At 42.0% G+C, this 20,228-nt stretch overlaps 1 protein-coding gene across 1 annotated transcript; it reads left to right on the top strand.

The window, feature by feature from the left end:
- Positions 1-2,615: 2,615 nt before the first annotated feature.
- LOC116997013 (inositol 1,4,5-trisphosphate receptor-interacting protein-like 1) lies at positions 2,616-4,354 on the top strand. The gene has a single exon (XM_033061201.1). It carries the CDS (start codon positions 2,672-2,674, stop codon positions 4,256-4,258), a length of 1,587 nt encoding a protein of 528 aa, XP_032917092.1. The 5' UTR covers positions 2,616-2,671; the 3' UTR covers positions 4,259-4,354.
- The last annotated feature ends 15,874 nt before the right edge of the window (positions 4,355-20,228 follow it).

Raw genomic sequence — 20,228 nt, 5'->3', positions numbered from 1 at the left:
AGCAGTACCTGATTATAAGCTGCACGTCCAGGTGTCTTGGGTTACAATACGAAGTGTGATAAAAGATATCTATTCTATCACCATCTGTTGAGGGTGGGGGCAGTGATCCTTATCTCAACAGTAGATATTCTGCTAATGGGCCATCCACTGAAATCAGGCGGGGCATTGTTCTTTATCTTTTCACAGCCCATCCTTCCTCCAGCGAGTCATTTTCTGCTAATGGCCATTGAGTCCCACTGTGGGACTGATAAAATTACTGCATCCCATTGGAAGTTGCTCCAGCCACAGGGAAGAGCCCAACATTTCTTACCAAGATAAAAACAGAGGTTTTGGGACACTAAGGTAGTCCCTTTCTCCACTGGACTCCAGAGGAAAACCGGATTTCTCCATATCACTACTGCACCTCCGGAGGGAAATTGCACCTTCTGCAGGAGCACTGCTCCAACTGAACCACATCTGTCACTGCAGGAGGATGCAGCCACCATTTAATGGGACTGCTACCAACACCCTGCCTGACGGGGTGTCAGGTTGTACTCTGACTTTGTCAGGGTTTGGAGTTTGTTTCTTTGTAGTACTGTATTTCTATTTTAATTTCCCTAGTAAAGAACTGTTATTCCTAATTCCCATATCTTTGCCTGAGAGCTGCTTGATTTCAAAATTGTAATAATTTGGAGGAAGGGGGTTTACACCATTTCAAAAAGAGGCTCCTGCCTTTCTCAGCAGACACCTGTCCTCCAAACTAAAACAGCAACTTTTCATTCTTTATCCATATAAAAGCCACACCTGATTATAAGCCACACTTTGGGTTCAGACCAAAATTTTAGTCAAAATGGTGCGGTTTATAATCTTGAAATTACTGTAATAAGGGCCTCATAGTATGTACTTTCAAAGGTATTGATATTCTCATGCTAGTCCTTTTTATTAAGAGACATTTCTATAGGAGTATAAGTGTGATGAAGGCTGAGGGAGGGGGGAGATTTTAGCAGAGAGAAAAAACCTTAGTGGGGAACTTATGGTTCTCTACAACGCCCTGAATGGAGGTTGTAGCCAGGTGGGGGTTGATATATTCTCCGAGGCATGGTAGGGCATCTTGCCCAGCTCAAGAGCTGATCTGTTTGTTAACTGGTCAGAAAATTCAAACAGGACAAGCTGTCTTGTAGTGAATTCTTTTGTCACCATGGGGTTAAGAGTGGGCCGGCATCTCCCAACTGCCAGCAAATATCTTACCATTGAAGTGAGATCTGGGAAGAGAAGCTGGGTTTCTGACTGACAGTCACTTCACTTTATGACTATAAAAGCCATACCAAACGTTCACAAAGCAAAAAAAAAATTCTATTCATTTCTCTGGAAAAGTGTGGTGTTTCTCCTGTGGACAATGACACTTGTTTTAAGGTAACTGCTTAAAACTCCGCTTAACCTGTGGAGGTTAAGTGAAAGAAATCTGCATTATTGTCATCTCTGTGGTATGTTACATTTGACCTCTAATCAGTGCTGTTTCTTTGACAAGCTTTAATAGAGATACCTACATGTCATAAACAGTTTGTTATATTGCAATCTACTTCCAGTTCTTTTTAGTTTTATACTGAGTAGTAAGTAACTCTGACTGAGGTAATTTGTTGTCTCCTGTCTGTATAGTAAATAGTCTTATAAAGAGATTTGATCCTTGGAACTTGCAGGCCAAAGTGATTTCTTAAATATGAACTGTTGCCAAAATCTCAGGCTAAGGCAGGGCTTGTCTGAAGTTCCCACTTGTCCTGTGATACAAGGAAACAAGCAATAAGACCAAGGAAAATTATCTCAAGTTACATCAGATTCAGATATTTAGACTGAATCTTAGCAAAAATGCTTTAATCAAACAGGATATCAAGCTTGGGAACAGGCTGCCTATGGAAATGGCTGAGTCCCCACCTTCAGAAAGGTTTAAAAGTCATGTGGATGTGGTATCTGGGGACCTGGCTGATTGGTGCCATAGGCAGTATTAAGTTTGCCGTTGGACTGTGTGATCTTCAGGGACTTTTTCAACCTTGAAGATTGAAGTGCAGTTCAAGCAGTGAGGAATCAAAGCTTAGACTCAATGATCCTCAAGGATGTCTTCCAACATGGTTATCTATGAGATTGCCAGTGGAAGACGGATGAAAATCAATGCAAAAGAAAGAGCAATGGGAGATCTTTGAAGAAGCTTCACTCAAAGGCAGGTTTAACCAGTACACCAGGACCATTCTGAGAGGCTGAGCCAGGGTGGGGACAAGTGGTGGGGTTGACAGGGTTCTGATGTGCTGTGACGCCTGTGACATCACAGGGGATGTGTCACAATGGGGACAGCTATAAAAGGCTCCAGCAGGTAACGTTGGCCCAGTGTTGCTTGGGCAAGCGGTGAGTGCACACGTGGTGGGGGGGGGCCAGGCTGGGGACAAGGGCCAGGGCAGAAACGCTGCCCGCAGGGCTAGGTTCTCCCCCTGCAGGCAGGTACAGCCTCTCATGTGAGAGCCTTGGGCAGGGCACCGTGCTGCTGCTGCTGGGGCAGCAGGACAGGCATTGCTGCCTGCCAGTTGTCTGGGGCCCTGTCCTTCCTGCCCTCAGAACCCTCAGCATTCCCATCCCTGCTGCCCCCACTGCTAGCTGTCTCCCTCACAGCCCCACTCAAGGCCTTCTCTCCATCCCCCTGCAGACCATGAATTCCATAATATTGCTTTTCGTGCTCTTGAAAAGCCTCATCCAGTACCCACAGCTCGTGGGTGATGACTGGGATGAGGAAACACGTCTGCACATGGAAGTGCGTGCAAAAAAGCTGGAATGTGAGAGGATTCGGCTGGAGCAGGAGGTGGAGCAGGTCACCCTGAAGCAGGTGCAGTGCTTGCAGCTCATAGCTGGTACTGTGCTCCTGATCCTTCTCTTGGTCCTGTGGTTGATGGGGTGCAAAAGGAGCCAGAGGAGAGAAGTGTATGAAGAAGAAAACAATGGTGTGAATGCAGAGGAAGTCAGAAATGGGGATGAAAATGAAGTAGATGTTGGAAACACAGAAGACAATGATGATGCGAATCGAGAAGAAGATAGCAATGAGGCTACAAATGTAGAAAACAATGATCTTGCGCTTGCAGTCTATGAAGGAGGCAATGATTTGGATGATAATGTTGGAAGAATTATAATGGAACGCATACAGTGTATGCGCATACGCATACAGGACCTGCAGAAAGGCTGCGAGTGGACAAGGAACCTCATGCAAAATTTTGCCCCTTACTTTAGACACATCTTATCAAACAGCTTCTACCCAGGCCTGCAACAAGCCATTGGGGTGGGCAGTGCCTTCGAAGGTTGGAGTCCATACGAGCAGGGTGTTGTGTACCAGCTGCTCATACCCATGACCCCTCCCCAAGGCCACAGTTTCCACCTGGAGCTGGACTCTGCAGAGCAGAGGTACAGGAGGAACTTCCGTGTCCGTGTGCAGCTGGAGTGCACCTGCACAAAGGAGCAGCAGGCTGAGAACATGCTGTGTTTCCTGCACCATCCCAAAGAGGAGCTGAGGAGCAATCAGGACCCCAGCCTCCTAGACACCCTATGCACCGACTCTTACCTCGATGTGCAGAAAACTGTCTGCTGGTTCTCCCAGCTGGTGAGAGCCATCTGGCCAGCTTTGCCTCAGTCACGCAATTGGGATTTAATGCTGCTGCCCTCCAGACACTCCTGCCAATTCAAGGTGACCAATGGCAGTGAAATCTTCAGGATTGAGATATTCTTTGGGGTGCAGAGAGGTGACTCGGACATCTTTGTGAGCAGCCAGCCTGCAGAGGCCCACACACAAAGCACAACCTGGCCTGAGACCTATGCTGTGGCTGAGGCTAAGTTCTTCAAGCACATAGCCCAGCAGGCACCCCCTGACAGTTTGCATCTCAAATGCCTTCAGCTCCTCACACATCTTCTGCTGGGCTTCAGCTTTTCCCCCTATACCATGAAGACTATTTTCATGCACCTGCTCAATGTGTTGCCTGTGTCACAGTGGTGCAGGAAAGATTTGCTGCACCGACTGCTGGATATCAGCGAGAGCATGTCATTATGTGTGCTAGCAAAACGCCTCAACCACTTCATTGTGGGTAACCAGAGGCTGCCGCAGAACATCCGTTTACCCCCAGACATTCAAACGACTCAGCCAGACAATCTCTTCCATCACCTGGCACAGGAACCGGCTGCCCACACACAGGCAATGTATGAGTACCAGCTTCTGCGACAATGGCTCAAAAGAATCCTTTGTGGTGAGCAGTGAATGAATGTCCCAATGCACAGAGCTGTGCTTGTCCTGCTCCCAGCTGGCAGCAGAGAACCACCTTATAGTACAAATTTGGTGCTTTAAGGAGAAGAAGATGTGTGTAAAGGCTCTGGTGAAGATCCCACAGCCTCTTCTGCCACCTCAGTAGGTGGAGGGCCACAAGAGGGTTTATTCTATCTCCTTGTATCATTTTATTTTCCAAAAAATGCACCCAGATCTGCATAAAGCCCAGCTGCAATTTCCCCACTTTTAAGAATGCATGTGAAGAGAGAACACGCTGTACATGGAGGGCCAACGTCACCAAACCCCACTTGTAAGATGCACTTGTTCCTGGCCTTTGAGAAGCAGCAAAATTTAGACCATGAAAGAAGCAGGATTGTGTGACAGAAAAAGAAAAAAGAAAGAGCACAAAAAAGACCAAGAGGAAAAGTCAGCACTGCTTGGTTGGCATCAGTCAATGGACAGTGTCTCTCCTTGTCCCTGGAAGGGGACACCTTTAGGTCATCATTGGACAAACCGTCTTGGAGCTGACCTGAAATTTTGTGTATATAAGAATCTAGATTTTTTTTTTCATAGATATATATATATTGTGTATAGCTATTATATACTGTAAAGAGTATAAATTATTATATATATAATAAAATATAAGAAAACTAAACTAATATGAATATTATCAAATATATGAAATATGTAGCTATTATATAAATGGCAAAAGCAATGGCAAAAAGTACCAGCTCTCCTCACTATATGTTCTTACAGAGAGACTTCTCAACAAGCTAAGACACAAACTCGGACAACCACTCCTTAACCTATTAGAATGCTAGTTTCTTAACATGTCAGGTTACATATAAACTACACATATGGTCTATTTTGTTTTATTTGAAGAATGTAAGCAATATTCTTACTATAGTTCTATTATGCTTAAAACTATGTTTCTGGAGCCTCTACAGAAAACACTAGTATCTAGGACTATGTTTTTCAACTTTCACTAGATCTCATGCTGCTGCTCTGGCATCTGAGAACCCTTCCTCACTAAAAGCACCTAAATCTCATTCTAAAGTTTACTTACTAATCCTAAAACTTAAACTTATACCTTTACTTTATGTGTGAGTGGCTTAACATATTTCAATTCATTCAAAGGCTTTAATTTAATTTCTGCACTCTGATTTCTCCCTGAAGAATTCAGAGAGGCTCCTGGCTCACTAGTTCCAATGTGTACTAATGCACTTCACACTTTCCTTATGTTTGGAAAGATTTTCATAAAGTAAATATATTTCTAACATGTATAACAGATATAGATACACTATAGCCATTATATATTAATACAACTGTATAATATATATTGCATATCATATGTATATGATTATTACACATATGATATTATTTTAAAATATAAGTAAAGTCATATCTAGTGTCACTATCACTTGTAACCCATATTAATGCTCTGTAGTTAGCACATTTATAAGCAGCAACCTGGAAACTGCTTTGATCTTGTTTCAATAAAATACAGTATTGCAGAATCTGGATTGTGCAAGATTTTTTTGATCTCAGTCAGACCTATAGTACTGGTAAAAGTCACATGCTGTGTATGTGGAGTCGTGAACAGACTCCTTGAACTCAACAGAACTGACTGCTCAACTGGTTCTAATCAGAAACTAAGCCCAGCTGCCCCCAGCCCCTCTGATCACAGAATGGCTTGGCTTGGAAGAGTCCTTAGAAATTGCCTTGTTCCAGCCCTGCTGCCAAGGACAGGGATACCTTCCACTAGGCCAGGAGGCTCCAAGCCCCACCCAGCCTGGCCTGGAGCACTGCCAGGACAGGGCAGCCACAGCTTCTGTGGGCAGCATGGGCAAGGACCTCACCAGCCTCAGAGGCCAGAATTTCCTGCACATCTACAGTCCTCCCTGTGGCACTGGGAAGCCACTGGCCCTGGTGCTGTCCCTTCAGGCCCTTGCAAACAGCCCCTCTACTGGGCCCAGGCAGGGACTGAAAGGCTGCAGGAAAGTGTCCCTGGAGAAGCCCTCGGAGAGCCCTGGGGCCAGGAGTGCCACCATGAGGGCAGCAAGTGGAGCCTGGCATGGAGGGAGGGCACAGGATGGGCTCCAAGGCCCTGCCAGCTGGAGCAGGAGCTCTGGAGTGCAAGCAGCACAGAGCCATGGGCTACCGCAACTCTGCATCCCTCACGGCTGAGGCAGCTGCCCAGGCACAGCTGGTTGGGGACACGCAGCCACCCTGGGGCCACCTGCAAGGGGACCCTGCTCTGGGACCAGGCCAGGCCAGAGCACCCATTGAGCTGTGCCCAGGGAGGGAACAGCTCTGCCCAGGGACAGGGCACTGGCAGCAGGGACAGAAGTGCCAGGCACAATGACAAGGGGACGTGTGGCTGCAGTCACTGTCAGCAGCCCAGAGGAACCTTCTCACTCTCTGCAACTCCCGGACAGGACACTTGGGCTGGTACAGGTCAGGCTCTTCTCCCAGGAAACAACAGAGAGGACAAGATGGGAATGGCCTCAAGTTCTGCCACGGGAGCTTAGATTTGGTGTTAGGGAAAACTTTCTCCTAAGTTTGGCAAGCACTGGCACAGGCTGCCCATGGAATTGGTGCAATTGTCATTCCTTGAGGCACTTCAGGAATGTGCGGATGTGGCCCTTGGGGACATGGTTATGAGGCGGATTTGTCAGCGACAGATCTGTGCCCTCTGACTTGATGGCAGGATCAGTGTGGGGTGGGACACAGCCCAGGTGCTGGCAGCTGTGAGCTGACTTGAGCCATACAGATGAGCCTTCCATGTCAGCTTGCACCAGGACTGGCAGCTGAACCACTGGCAGCATGCCACCTTACCCTACTGCAGAACCCTTTTAGGGTCAAGCTGGGGCAGGGAAAGGGGGTTAGCATTTCTCCCAGCTCCTAACACAAGGTGAGAAAAGAGAAACCCTGTTACCCATCAAGCCCTTGGACTGGCACATGGTAACAGAGGAAAGAGGGGCAAAGGCACAATTTTGAGTTCCATCTAGGCAGCACCAAAAGGGGGACCACTCAAATCCAGGTCGCCAGCATTGAAAATGTCACAGGTTTTCCTGTGGGGGAACGGCTGCAAACCAAAGGCAACACAAACCCCAAACCCAAACAGTAATGTTTGAATTTTCTGTGACTGATGGCTGAGAGAAGCTGCTGTGCAGTGCTATGTTCTCTTTGCACACTTCTTGTCCTTGCTCATCTGAGAGGTCTCCAAATCCAGGTGAGAGTTTCTTACTGCTCTTGCCTGTGCTGAGACCAAAGAGCCTTGGGGTGCCCAGTGTCATTAGCAGGAGAGCTGGTGAAGGTCACTGCAAGCCATGCAGCCTTCCCTCCAAGGCTCCAGAGACACAAGGGCAGAAAGCTGTAGCGTAAACTGGATTGCACAAGCACCTTGTTGAGCTTGTCATTCTTCTGGCATCCCTCCTTCAGGCCAGCCAGTATAAATCTGAGCTGCTTTCACAGGGAATTCAGCGTTTGCCCAAACTAGCTCCTTACTGAAGGCAAAGGCTAAGGAAGGGCTCTCACTTGTGCTGCTGGTGCCATGGAAGGCCCCAGAGCAAGAGGGCATTTCTCATCTGCTGGGATCCTTTCTTCACAGTCTAGCCTTGCAGCTTAGCAAAGTGCACATGGACATGCAAGGACTTTCCAGAACTGGAGTAATTTTAGCAATTTTTGGTTTATTTCCATGCACTTCTTTTCATCCCATTCACTTTCAGTGTTTTCACTCGAATTCGGAGTTTTCTTGTTTTTGTTTTTTTTTAACCATTGCATTTTTTCAGCAACCCCTCAACAGGCTGTATTTTTTCCTTTCTTCTGTGATTTCAGGATATTGTTTGGAGTAATTTTAGCAAGTTTTGGTCCATTTCACTGTACTTCTTGTCATCCCATTCACTTTAAATGTTTTCACTCGGTTTTGGAATTTTCCTTCAATTTTTCTAATCATATAATTTATTAGCAACCTCACAACTCCTATTATTTTTCCTTTTTCTGTGATTTCATGAACTTTTTTGGAGTAATTTTAGCAAGAAATTCTTCCTTTCAGGAAAGGGAATGAAATCCTGAAATTGCAGGACAAAGACTGACAAACCCTCTGGAGAAGAGATATGATGAAATGAAAGGCAATTAAATAAAACCCAGAAATGTGGAAATAGGGTGACCATGATGAAAGGGCCTCAGGTGACAAGAAGTGCAGGGAAATGGACTAAACTTGCTAAAATTACTCCTAATAACATCCTGAAATCACAGAAGGAAATTAAAAATACAGCCTGTTGAGAGATTGCTAAAAAAATGAAATGGTAAGAAAAATAAGGGGATGTCACAGCTAAGACAAGACAGATAGTACTGGCAATACCATGAGCCCTTTCACTAGCATTCCTTACCAGTCCTCATACACAAACTCTGCATATTTTCATCTTCAGGCCGTATTCTCATACAACTCTAAACTCAACACATTTTCTTCTACAGACTTTTTTTCTTATACAACACTGTCTCTTTTTCTTATTAGCCTCTCTGTCAGTTCTGTACAACTCTGTCTCCTTATCTCATAGACTTCTTAGTTAATTCTGACTCCATTCTTTTATTAGCAGCTTGTACTGATTCCTTTACCTATAAGCAGTTTCTGGCTCTGGGTCCGTCTATTTTTATGCATAGCTGGCTACCCCAAGCTGTCCCAGCCACCTAGCCCTGGACTGTCCCTCATACAACATATTCTTACCTTATCTGGCCCTTAGGTGACTACATGTCACCTGGGTCCTCTCCACATAGGCAGCAGCCTCCTGCCCCCACTGCATCTTCAAGTGCCTGAGTGTGGTAGAAAGCTGGCCTACTCCTTTATATCCTATAAACTAATTTGCCAGGAACAGATGTTTCTTCCTTGGTAATCAGTACAGCTGCAGGTCATCGGGGAAGATTCCCTCCTGCACTACTCTAGCACTCCACAAAGGGAAAATTGTGAAATCAAGTGAACACACTAAAAGTGAACGGGGTGACAAGAAGTGCAGAGAAATGGACAAAAAATTTGCTAAAATTACTCCAAATACAATCCAGAAACCATGGAAGAAAGGAAAAAATGAAATGGTTAGAAATATAGAGGGAAAATTCTTAGGAATTGTGATAATCCATAGTATACAAGAAGAAGAGTGGTAGGGCTTGGGGACAACTGCTCTGGATTTCCTTGCAGCCCTGGCAGGCCAGAGCTGTTGCTGGGCTTCTCATCCTTCTCTTGGGACTGTGTTTTTCCTGGGGGAAAAGGAACAATGAGGCAGAGAACAGTGGTGAGGAAGATGGACAAGATCATGTTCTTGACAATGATTCGAGATGGCTTCTAGACAAGCACAGTGTCCTGTACTTGACCTGCAGAAAGGCTGTGAATGGAAAACTGACCTGATGGACAATTGCACGATTTATTTTAGACACATCTTATCAAACAGCTTCTACCCAGGCCTGCAACGAGCCATCGGGGTGGGCAGTGCCTTCGAAGGTTGGAGTCCATACGAGCAGGGTGTTGTGTACCAGGTGCTCATACCCATGACTCCTCCCCAAGGCCACAGCTTCCACCTGGAGCTGAACTCTGCAGAGCAGAGGCACAAGAGGAACTTCCGTGTCCATGTGCAGCTGGAGTGCACCTGCACAAAGGAGCAGCAGGCTGAGAACATGCTGTGCTTCCTGCACCATCCCAAAGAGGAGCTGAGGAGCAATCAGGATCCCAGCCTCCTAAACACCCTATGCACTGACTCTTACCTCGATGTGCAGAAAACTGTCTGCTGGTTCTCCCAGCTGGTGAGAGCCATCTGGCCAGCTTTGCCTCAGTCACACAATTGGGATTTAATGCTGCTGCCCTCCAGACGCTCCTGCCAATTCAAGGTGACCAATGGCAGTGAAATCTTCAGGGCTGAGATGTTCTTTGGGGTGCAGAGAGGTGACTCGGACATCTTTGTGAGCAGCCAGACTGGTTATGCCAAAACCCCAAACACTCTGTGGCTTGAGCCCTATGCTGTGGCTGAGGCTAAGTTCTTCAAGCACATTGCCAGGCAGCCCCCCACCGACAGCTTGGGCCTGAGATGCTTGCAGTTTTTCACCTGTGCTCAGCTGAGCGTAGGCTTTTCCACCTACACCATGAAGACCACTGTCATGCACCTCCTGAACACTGTCCATGTGGCACAGTAGCACAGGAGGTATTTTTTTTGCAGCACCTGGGGGATATCAATGGGAACTTGCCCTGCTGCCTGGAGGAGAAACACCTTAACCACTTTGTCTTAGGCAACAAGAGATTTCCTCCGGAGATCAGCTTGCCCCTGGACATTGCATCAGTCGAGCCACCCAATCTCTTCCATCACTCGGCACAGTATCTGGCTGCCCACTTCCAGGTGATGAGTGAGTACCAGGACCTTCAGCATTGGCTCACAAGTGTGCTGCTCAATGGCCACTGAAAGAGGTGTTCATGGACAGAGCTGTGCTTGTGGGCTCACAGGAAATCGCAGAAAACCACCTCGTAGTGCTGGGACAAACAGAGGAGAATGTGGCATACAGAGAGAGAAGGTAAAATGCTGTGCAGCAGCATTCTGCCAGCAGCAGCAGCAGCAGCAGCAGCAATGTCATCTTGACAGTCTCCCCAGCACAGCATCCAGTGATGTCTACGGTGTGGAGGCCCAGAGAAGCTGACTTTCAATGCAGGGTGGATTGTGGTGATGCAGTCCCACTGCCCCTGGCTGTGATCTGAGAAATGCTCATTAGGCCTTGGCCTTCACAAACTCCACTTGTACTAAGCCCCGTTTGAATGTTTCAGAAAAATTATTTGTTCCCTGGAACTAACACCGCTAGCACCGCTTTTTTAAGGAACAGCCTTGGAAACTTATTTTTCTTTCTGACTAAGAATCCAAGGGGAATAATATTTTTGTTGACAAACCTTCAAATGAAGTTACAGAGAAAAGACATGAATGATGTAAAATTACTATGACTAAAGCCCACTATGGTTGTGACTATGAAGAGCATTCCAAAGTGAGACCTTTTGAGCTCTTAATTCCCAGAATATGAGGGACCAATGGGTGTGTCTCTAACTCTGATAATTGGACAGCAGTGGAGCCAACCAAGGTCTGTTGGTAATAACCAAGAGCTTCTGGTATTAACGTGCTGTGAGAAAGACCAAGATTTGGATGGGGAAGGGGGGGCAGGAGGAAATAGAGCAGCACATTTCTTTAGAAAGAGCCACAGAACTGTACAACATAAGAACAGGAGTGAATCCAAGAAGAGGGCGTGGACTGTAGAGTAGGATGAAGACCACCAAAGCCCTCTGACTCATTTCCAGGAAGGCCTGAAAGAAAGGACTGTACATGGTAATTAATTGACATAGAAAGTGGGAAATTTGTCTTTAGGGCAGAGGAACCTGTCAATTAAAAGGTAGCTTCCAAGCCTGGGAAGTGCCCTCAGGACTCTGGACATCTCATAGACCAGACCAGCACAGCTGGGTTGATGCTGAACCCAGGATTATCACCTGGATTGGCACTGCAGCCAGGATTGACATCCCATTAACTGGATAAACACTGGAACCAGGACAGGTGTTCTTTTTCTCTCTCTCTTTATTTGCCTTTATCTTTCTCTCTTTCTTTAATTAATCTCTCCCTCCGTAAGTCTTCTCTTTAACCCTACCCCTTTATCCAAAACCCCCTGCCACCTGCTTATATAGTAGGTCAGGGACTAATATACCAATTTCCACACTCGTTGTGTAGTTAGCTAATAAAACTTTCTGATAGCTTATAGACCCCTACCCCGGCTTTTGTTATTCCTTTCCATCACAAGCATTTACAAATCTTAGGTGCTTCCTTCCCCTTAAGAATATGTCATCACATTACAGTGGCTACAAAGATGACTTTCATCGCCCTTTCACACTATAACAGCCAGGGTGACAATTTCAGATGGGCCCAGAAATTCTTGCTGGCAGCTCCAGCTGGTCAGGAACTGAGCAAGAGGCATCGCTAATATTCTTCCTTGTGTTCACTGGGGTCTGCATGGAGAATTTACCCATCGTTAGACACTCCCTGGGGAAAAGTTGACCCTGACCTGAGCATACAGGACATGGAGAAGGCAGTGCTCAGTTGGCATGCGGAATTGCTGCCACATCTTTCGTCTAGAATAAAAGCATCCTTGGGGAGTCAAACCTGATGTAGCTGAAGGTCCTGGCCAGGGGATTTGTGAGAGTGTCATTACCACTTGGACACTGACTGCTATCCCATTTTTGAGAGAGTCTATTCCCTCTGTGAACTTTACCCAGTGTGTAATGGATCACTGAGCCAGGATGATGACAATGGTGGATGATGTTATAAGGAATAAAGGGAAATCTCTAAAATTGTAATAATTTGGAGGGGAGGAGGTTTGCATCATTTCAAAGAGAGGCTCCTGCCTTTCTCAGCAGACACCTGTCCTCCAAACTAAAACAGCAAGTTTTCGTTCTTTGTCCATATATAAGCTGCACCTGATTATAAACTGCACTTTGGGTTCGGACCAAAATTTTAGTCAAAATGGTGCGGCTTATAATTGTGAAATTACTGTCCTTGAGAGAGAAAAAATCCTATTGTTACCTCAAGTATTCCACCTTTTGTGGTGGAGTCAGATCTTTCTTCATTTTGTCTCACAGTCCTCTGTGTATGGAGCAATGGGGAGGGAAACCAAAATCAAACAATGTGCTAAAGGTTGTAATATCCTTGATAGGATTAGAGAATGTGTTGCACACTGTGTCTGAACAAAAAAGGGATCACAGAAAAGAAGACAGGTCAACTTGTTGCCTACTGCAGAAAATTTAGAGGCAATGGAAAAATGTCTGTGCATATAAGAGAAAGCAAGGGACTCAGATTAAGAGGCTGGCAGAATCAGCAGTGAAAGAAGCCAAGAAAAACAGATGCCAGATTTAAATATCAATTCTGTAAGGACTGAATCACTTATTCAGCAGCCATACATTGACTGCCTACAATAATTGGCATGGGTACAATGCTGTTGTCTGCTTGGGGAAGAGTTTTTGCACAGTCAGATTGAAATTATTCAGAGAGGTCAAAAATGGCTGTGAAATCATTTCTCTATTTTTTCTTCATACAGATATTAGAATGATCCAGATGTCAATCCTTCTACAAATCATTGAGTTGCTCTCTGGGCTATAAACATAATGTTCAAAACATATTTCACAACTTAGAATACATATTCCTGTCTGATACTTTTATGGTATGTGTGTGTCCAAGTACACTTTCAAATGTATTTGAAAGGTCTATTAAAGTAATATTTTTGTCAATTTATGCTCTGATAATAAAGGATATTATAAACTGTAAAAAAATGAATCAGAATAATCAGTATTGTGTTGCTTAATATGGTTTGGAATTTATTGAAAAAGCTATTGTTGATATGACAAAGCATTTGTTCATGCTCAGAAATTTCAGTGTCTTTTCTTACTTTTGAGTTTGTTGCTAAATTTTGTAAAAGCCTAGCAAGTAGGATGTAGGGACCTTGAGAGCCACCAAGTTCATTTTGCTGCTTCCATACAGGACAAATTGCACAACAAAATTTCTGATAACTGTTTGTCTAATCTGTGTCTTAAAGCCTCTAATGAAAGCCTCTACTGGTCACATTCAGTAAATCAGTGATAAACAAAAGGACACTGTGGAAAATGGGCTTTGAACTATCCTAGTTCTGCAGGTAAATAATTACTTAGAGAAGCCTTCACTGTGTAGTGCACGCTCTTTTCATAGAACCATTTCTAATCTTGCTATATATGTACATAGATACAGTAAGGAAAAAATACTTTTAGAGCAGTGAATGGATACACGCCATAGTATTGCACAAATCAGGAAGCAGAACTAAATCGTGCTGATTGTAATATTTCTGGATGATGAATTTTGAAGTAGTTTTTTTTTACTGACACACTGAATAATTTTAATAAAAACTCCAATGTTATAAGCTTATTTTATACAAAAGCTTGTCTGTTTTTTAAGATGGAAGAGCAAATTGTTAGCTGGTTTTCTATGTGGTAAATTTGATTGATTTTTATTAATAGTATGCTGGAATAACAACTTGATTGGGATTCTTCAGCATTTAGAAGTAAGCAAGGAGGTGGGCAACTCTTGAGTTTCCATAACATATACCGTTGGTTACAGTCAGTGAAGAGGATGCCGTTTCATACTGTATAAAGCAAGGTTATAGGTTATTTACTAATTTAATATTAGAGATCTCATTTTGATCTTATAATTCAAGAGAGACAGGTGGAAACAAATCTTGCCTGACACTTCAATGCTTAATGTTGAAAGTTGGGTTTGTTTTGGAACTGGTGCAGCAGCACTGTTTCCAGACTGAGTAAGTGTTTTCAGAGTTACCATTAGGCAGTATCTTTATACCTTAGTAATTCTCTAACATGGAAGAAGGAAATAAGTATGATATCTTATAAATGAGTGGTAAATATTTGATCTTAAACAATGACTTGTTTACTCAACGTTTAAGTGATAAAAGTAAAATATCAAATAATATTGACTTCTGCCTATTATAGATTAACAATTTTTTTCTCTTCTTATGTGCAAAGATAGTATACTGATCATTACACTAATTTAGTGTACATTTAGTGTATCATTGCACTTACTTGAAAACTTATCCTTGCATTTTCACTTTAATGTGTGGATCTTTTCTGCTGTGAAGGTGTTGCAGAATGTTTCTAGACAGTTATGTTTCAGCTGAGATTGAATAAAATTCAGGGTAGGATAAAGTGATTCTGATGTAGAATTTAAAAAGTACATTAGGACTGCATAAGAGAAAGAACTGTCAAGACAGATTGCTTGACGTGTGTGCCTAGCAAGAGATATATTGTCTAAACAAGCCAGGTACAGCAGACTGCTTTCTGTTGGGAGATAAAACTATGGAAATAAAAATTTTGTTTTAAAATTGAGCTCAAACTTTATTTTTAAAATTTTACTGGCAGAATTTTCCAGGGGCTATCAAATCCTTAAAATATTTATCTACTTTGTGCTTTTCAGAGACTGACAAGATTCTCCTCTTATTTACCTATCTAAAATTTATTCTAAATAATACAGGGGACGGGATTTAAAAGAATTTGAATCCAAGAAAAAATTCACAAATTAAAGCTGATACCGGATGGGAAAAGTGCTGCCAATTCTCAGCTTACAGGTAAAAAAAACCTCAGAATAGAATGTTACTTCAGCTCAGTTGTAAAACCCAATGCATATAACTCAGAAACTCTTAAAAACTGAGAGTGGTAGGAAAAATAGAAGGGGAAAACTTTGTCAGAAGAAAGAAGGGGAGGAAATAGGGTCACAATAGAGGTTGTGGATAATATACACAAAATGAGATAGATAAATTAATAAATAAATATCCCTTAAGAAATCAGCAGGAATATAAGTAAAGCTTGCAGGTTCTTGAAAAGGTTTTAAGAATTCATAGATTAGTTTTTTAGACTATACTATGTTCATGGAATCAAATAGATTTGAAGACATATTTACAGTTTCAGTTGGAGATGTCAATGAGTGACAGCAGTTATAGAACCTAACACACTTTAAACAGATGCAGTGGCTCAAGCCAAAGGCTGAGTTGTGTTTGTATCCCTCAACATCCACAAGTGAATGGCTTAAAAAAGGAAGAGCAGGACAAGGTTATAAAATGACGCTTCTCTGTAATGCTAATTTCATGCTCCAGCTATTTTCACATTGAAAGTCTCTCGAGTCTATGTGGTCCTATTAATTTGCATGCCACCATGAATTTCTCTTCCATAAACCTTTTCAGTCTCTCAATCAACCAATCTACATGAACTTCTTGAATCCACATTAGCTTTTACAAGGTATCTTGCACCTGCATTTTTCTGTCTTGAAATGTATCCCTACTGGCTAAATTTGACACCTCTTTCCTGCACTGGAAAAAAATGAACAATTTCTGTCCATCTTACTTTATGCCACTTGTAGGTTATTATCCTCTATCTTTTTTCCTTTCATCTTTTTCTTTTCCACAAGGAAAAGCAACAAGTCAGCATACAGAAATCATTGAGACATTTTCTAATGAAATAAAAACATATATATAAAGTGCTAAGGTTTTCTAATGTGTGAGAAACTTAAAGTATAATTAATTCATTATACAGTGATTACCAATATAGCACTCACCAAATAGAATAATTGGAGTGAGATGTGCTGGATCAATATACTTCTGTTGATTCCATTGGTTGTATGTAGAGTTTTATGTGATAATTTTTGTTCCTTTACCATGCAGAATTGAGCAAGTGATGTGCTTTCTCTTTATCTCTCTTTACCTTTGGTGTTACATAGTCTAACAAGTGCCATGGAGCAGGGTTCATTACAGAGGCAGTTAATTATTAAGCTAACCAAATTTCTTGTCAGATAAACTGGAATATTTTGTGTTTTATATTCCTGCTCTTTTAAACCATTTGTAATAGATTTTTAATTATCAAAACTTTCCCTATTTTCTGGTTTTTGTCTCTTCACTGAAGACTAGTTGTCTTTTTTTCCCTGTTTACACAGTCTCAACTTTTTCTTTTCATACATTTTCACCCTTGTTGGTCTGAGGCTGTTTCAGTGATTTCTTTCTATAGTATTTAAGATCATCATTATCACTGGTCAGAATGACTCTTGAAAATTGAACCTTGAAAAGAAAAGTTGAACCTCCTGTTAACAACAGTATGGGAGGCAATTTACAATACCTGACATTTGTTACTACAAAATCAGCTTTAGAACAAATTCTAAGAGAAGAATTTGACACTGGAAAACATCCTACCAGCTAAAAACTTTTGTCAGTACTGAAGTCTCTTAGCTAGCTCATGGAAAACTGTCCCACAAGTAGTCACTTAAAGACATGAGCATTTGTGTTTCAAGACCAAATTCTAAATATATTCAGTTTCCTATTTCTTCCAAATGCTCTTTCTTGACTAGTCATATTTTTGGGGTTTAGTAACTATTATTTCAAAGACTAGAAACATAATTCTTCTTTCTTGCATCTTTCCTCTTCTCATGAAATCTAATAAAGGCAACGTTTTATTTTGACAAGCTGCCCTCATTAATAAAAAGCTCCAGCCTCTATCTGGTTTTGGAGCTCCCTGCTCACCAAATCTTAGTCCTTGAGAAGTTTCTTTTATACTGCTACTCTCTCGTTTTTAAAAGACACTGTTCTAAAGAAAAATAGACTTAATTTGTCTTTCTGACCTGGCACTGACTGCCTTCTAACTCCATCTACCCATGCAAAGAACCTTACTGTTTTCCATCTGGGGACAAATATGTCTAGTCAAGAGACATCAAATCATCTTCTTCCCTTTTCCTTGTCTTCTTTCCTACAAGAGACATAAAGGACTGCAATGAAAAATAAATGCATGAATAAATAAGCATTCAGAGGATCTAGCAACAAAACACTCAGAAGGAAAGCAATGCAGAGAAGGAAGCTGAAAAGAACAGTCATGTTTATCAGCAGGTAGTGATCAGGGCTGAAAAAAAAACTTGTTTGAAGTAGTCACACATGGCAAGCACGTGACAAGGAGATGTGGATAAGACATCGTTAGTTTGCTTCTGTGATGATTCCTCATGAAGGCTGAATTTCACAGGTGACCAGTCTGTTAACTAACCTTCATTCTACACCTTCTGATATTCAACCTTGTATATTTTAACACCAGCAACTCTCCTGAGAAATTATAGAGATGCTGTAGCAGGATGAAAAGAACTATCTTTTCCCCCTCAGGCTGTTGTAACTTAATGTAAGGAAACAAGAACCCAGAACCTGAGACACCATCTCTTTTTTTAGGTGCTCTAAACCTCTGACACTAATGAAGAAAGAAGTTGCCTGTTTTGCTGTTGACAGAATGAGAATTAGCTCAATCTGAGATTGCATTTGAATGCAAATTTCAGAGCCGCTTAAACAATTCCTCTATTTTCCTGGAAGAACCAGGACAGGGAGACATAGCTTATGAAGTGTCTTATGCATGCCTTTGAGTCTCTTGCCTCTGAGATCCAACAATCCACTCCTGAACGTTAGAAACAACCAGAAAGGATTTGTTGAAATTAAAGACAAACACGTCATCCCATGGATCCTGCAACTAAGAATACGTGAGAAGACTTTAATGTTTTTCTTTTCTTTCTTCACTCTTATTTTCCAGAAAAAGAAAAGGCATCATATGCTGATCCCAGCTGGTAGGCAATCTCATATTGAGCTACTGTCTCACTCCCCCTCCTCAGTAGGACAGGGGAAGACAAGAAAAAAAAAAAAAGATTGAGAAACATTTTGGATCAATATGGAGTCAGGAAGATCATTTATTAATTATCATTGTCAGCAAAACAGCCTTTATTTGAGATGAATAAATTTAGTGTCAATGAAAATAAATATGGAATTACTTATTTGGGTATTGGAAGGAAAAGGACAGTAAACCAAACATTTACATATTTAGAGAAAACACCCTTCCTCCCATTTTTGTCCACACTAAACTTCACTCCAAATTCCTGTTTCCTCCTTGTTATTGTCATAGGTTACACTCAATCCCTAGAGTGAGGCAATGCATCATGCAAGGTTGGGGGAGTGTGTGTGTGTCTGTATGTGTGTGTGTGTGAGAGAGAGTTACAGTCAGTACACAATGATTTCCTTCTACCACTCCTTACTTTTCATTTTCTCTCCTTCTGTGTAGGTTCTTTGTACCACTGCAGCAGAGAAAAGTACTCGAGTTTGGATTGAGTTTGCTTGACTTATTAAATTTTTTTTTTTTCTTTTAAGAGAATATATCTTACAATTTGTGAATAGTTAGAATTGCAGCCTGGTACTTTTGGGATAAAAATCAACAGGATGTGGCTCATATAGGAACCAGCTATATTTAGGTAAAATTCCTGAAGTGGGATAAAATTTAAGTCTTCTCTGCATTTTTATTTCTGAAGCTGCTTACCAGGCTTGAATGACTCATGATTAATAATTGAGCACATCATATTTATACATTCCTTTACAATAGATGAATGAGAAGAAAACAGAAAATTAAGGAGAGGAAAAGGCAAAAATATGCTTTGATGGTAGATCCTGCCAAAAAGACATGAGCTGGTAGTGATGGTAAATTTTATGCCAACCTACTTGTGTTTAATTTTTATGTATTTCTACACTCCTTCATTTTCATACATGTCCCATTCACTCTTGCTGAAATGAACAGTTGTTGTAACTGTATTAGGATTAAGGCTAGTCTTTCCCAAAATACATGCTTAATGTCTAATGGGGATAGAAGTCAGTTTAATAATCAATACAAGATATGTTTCTCCTAAATAGGATTCTACGTAGTCAGCAGAATGGCCCAATATCTTAGGCTAAGTTGACACTTTTTCTTGACATGTGACAATTATCTGATTGCACTTCCAGTCAGAGCAAAATAACATTGTCAATCAATTTCATTACATCTTATGAATTTTAAAATAAGAGTCTCAGTTACTCTGCCTTTAAGAGATAGTACAAATGCTCTACTTGTGATATATTGAATTAACTACCACATCTACCTTTCTTCCCACTAAGAACTGCTGGCAGTAAATTGATCATAAACCACCACTGTCTTCCTTTTGATGCTTAAAAACTTCTACAGAGAAGGCTATGAGAAAGCATATTGGTTTTTGCTGTTCTGTTCAAATGGAATTAGGACCTAGAGTGTAAAAATTTGAAAATTTTGAAACAAGACTTCATTGGAAGAAAAGTTTAAAAAGGAATAGTATAGCATTTCAGTTTAAGCAATTGCCATGATCCTTCCTGTGTTCACAGTCAGAAAAATCTCTGAAATCTCTGCACTATCCATTTTTGCAGAATGCAAGGAAGTCCACCTTATTCAGTATCTAGTGTTCAGTGGTAGCCATATCTATATTCTTCTCAGAGATTAGCAGAACTATTCTCCTGGAATAATTTTCACATGGAATTATATGTCTAAGGGTTATTTCATTCCTCACCAGAAGTAGGTGTTTGC

The sequence above is a fragment of the Catharus ustulatus genome, chromosome 1, assembly GCF_009819885.2.
Source record: "Catharus ustulatus isolate bCatUst1 chromosome 1, bCatUst1.pri.v2, whole genome shotgun sequence".
Lineage (NCBI taxonomy): Eukaryota > Metazoa > Chordata > Aves > Passeriformes > Turdidae > Catharus > Catharus ustulatus.
Note: the sequence above shows the minus strand (reverse complement) of the source record. Positions and strands in the feature narration are given on the sequence as shown.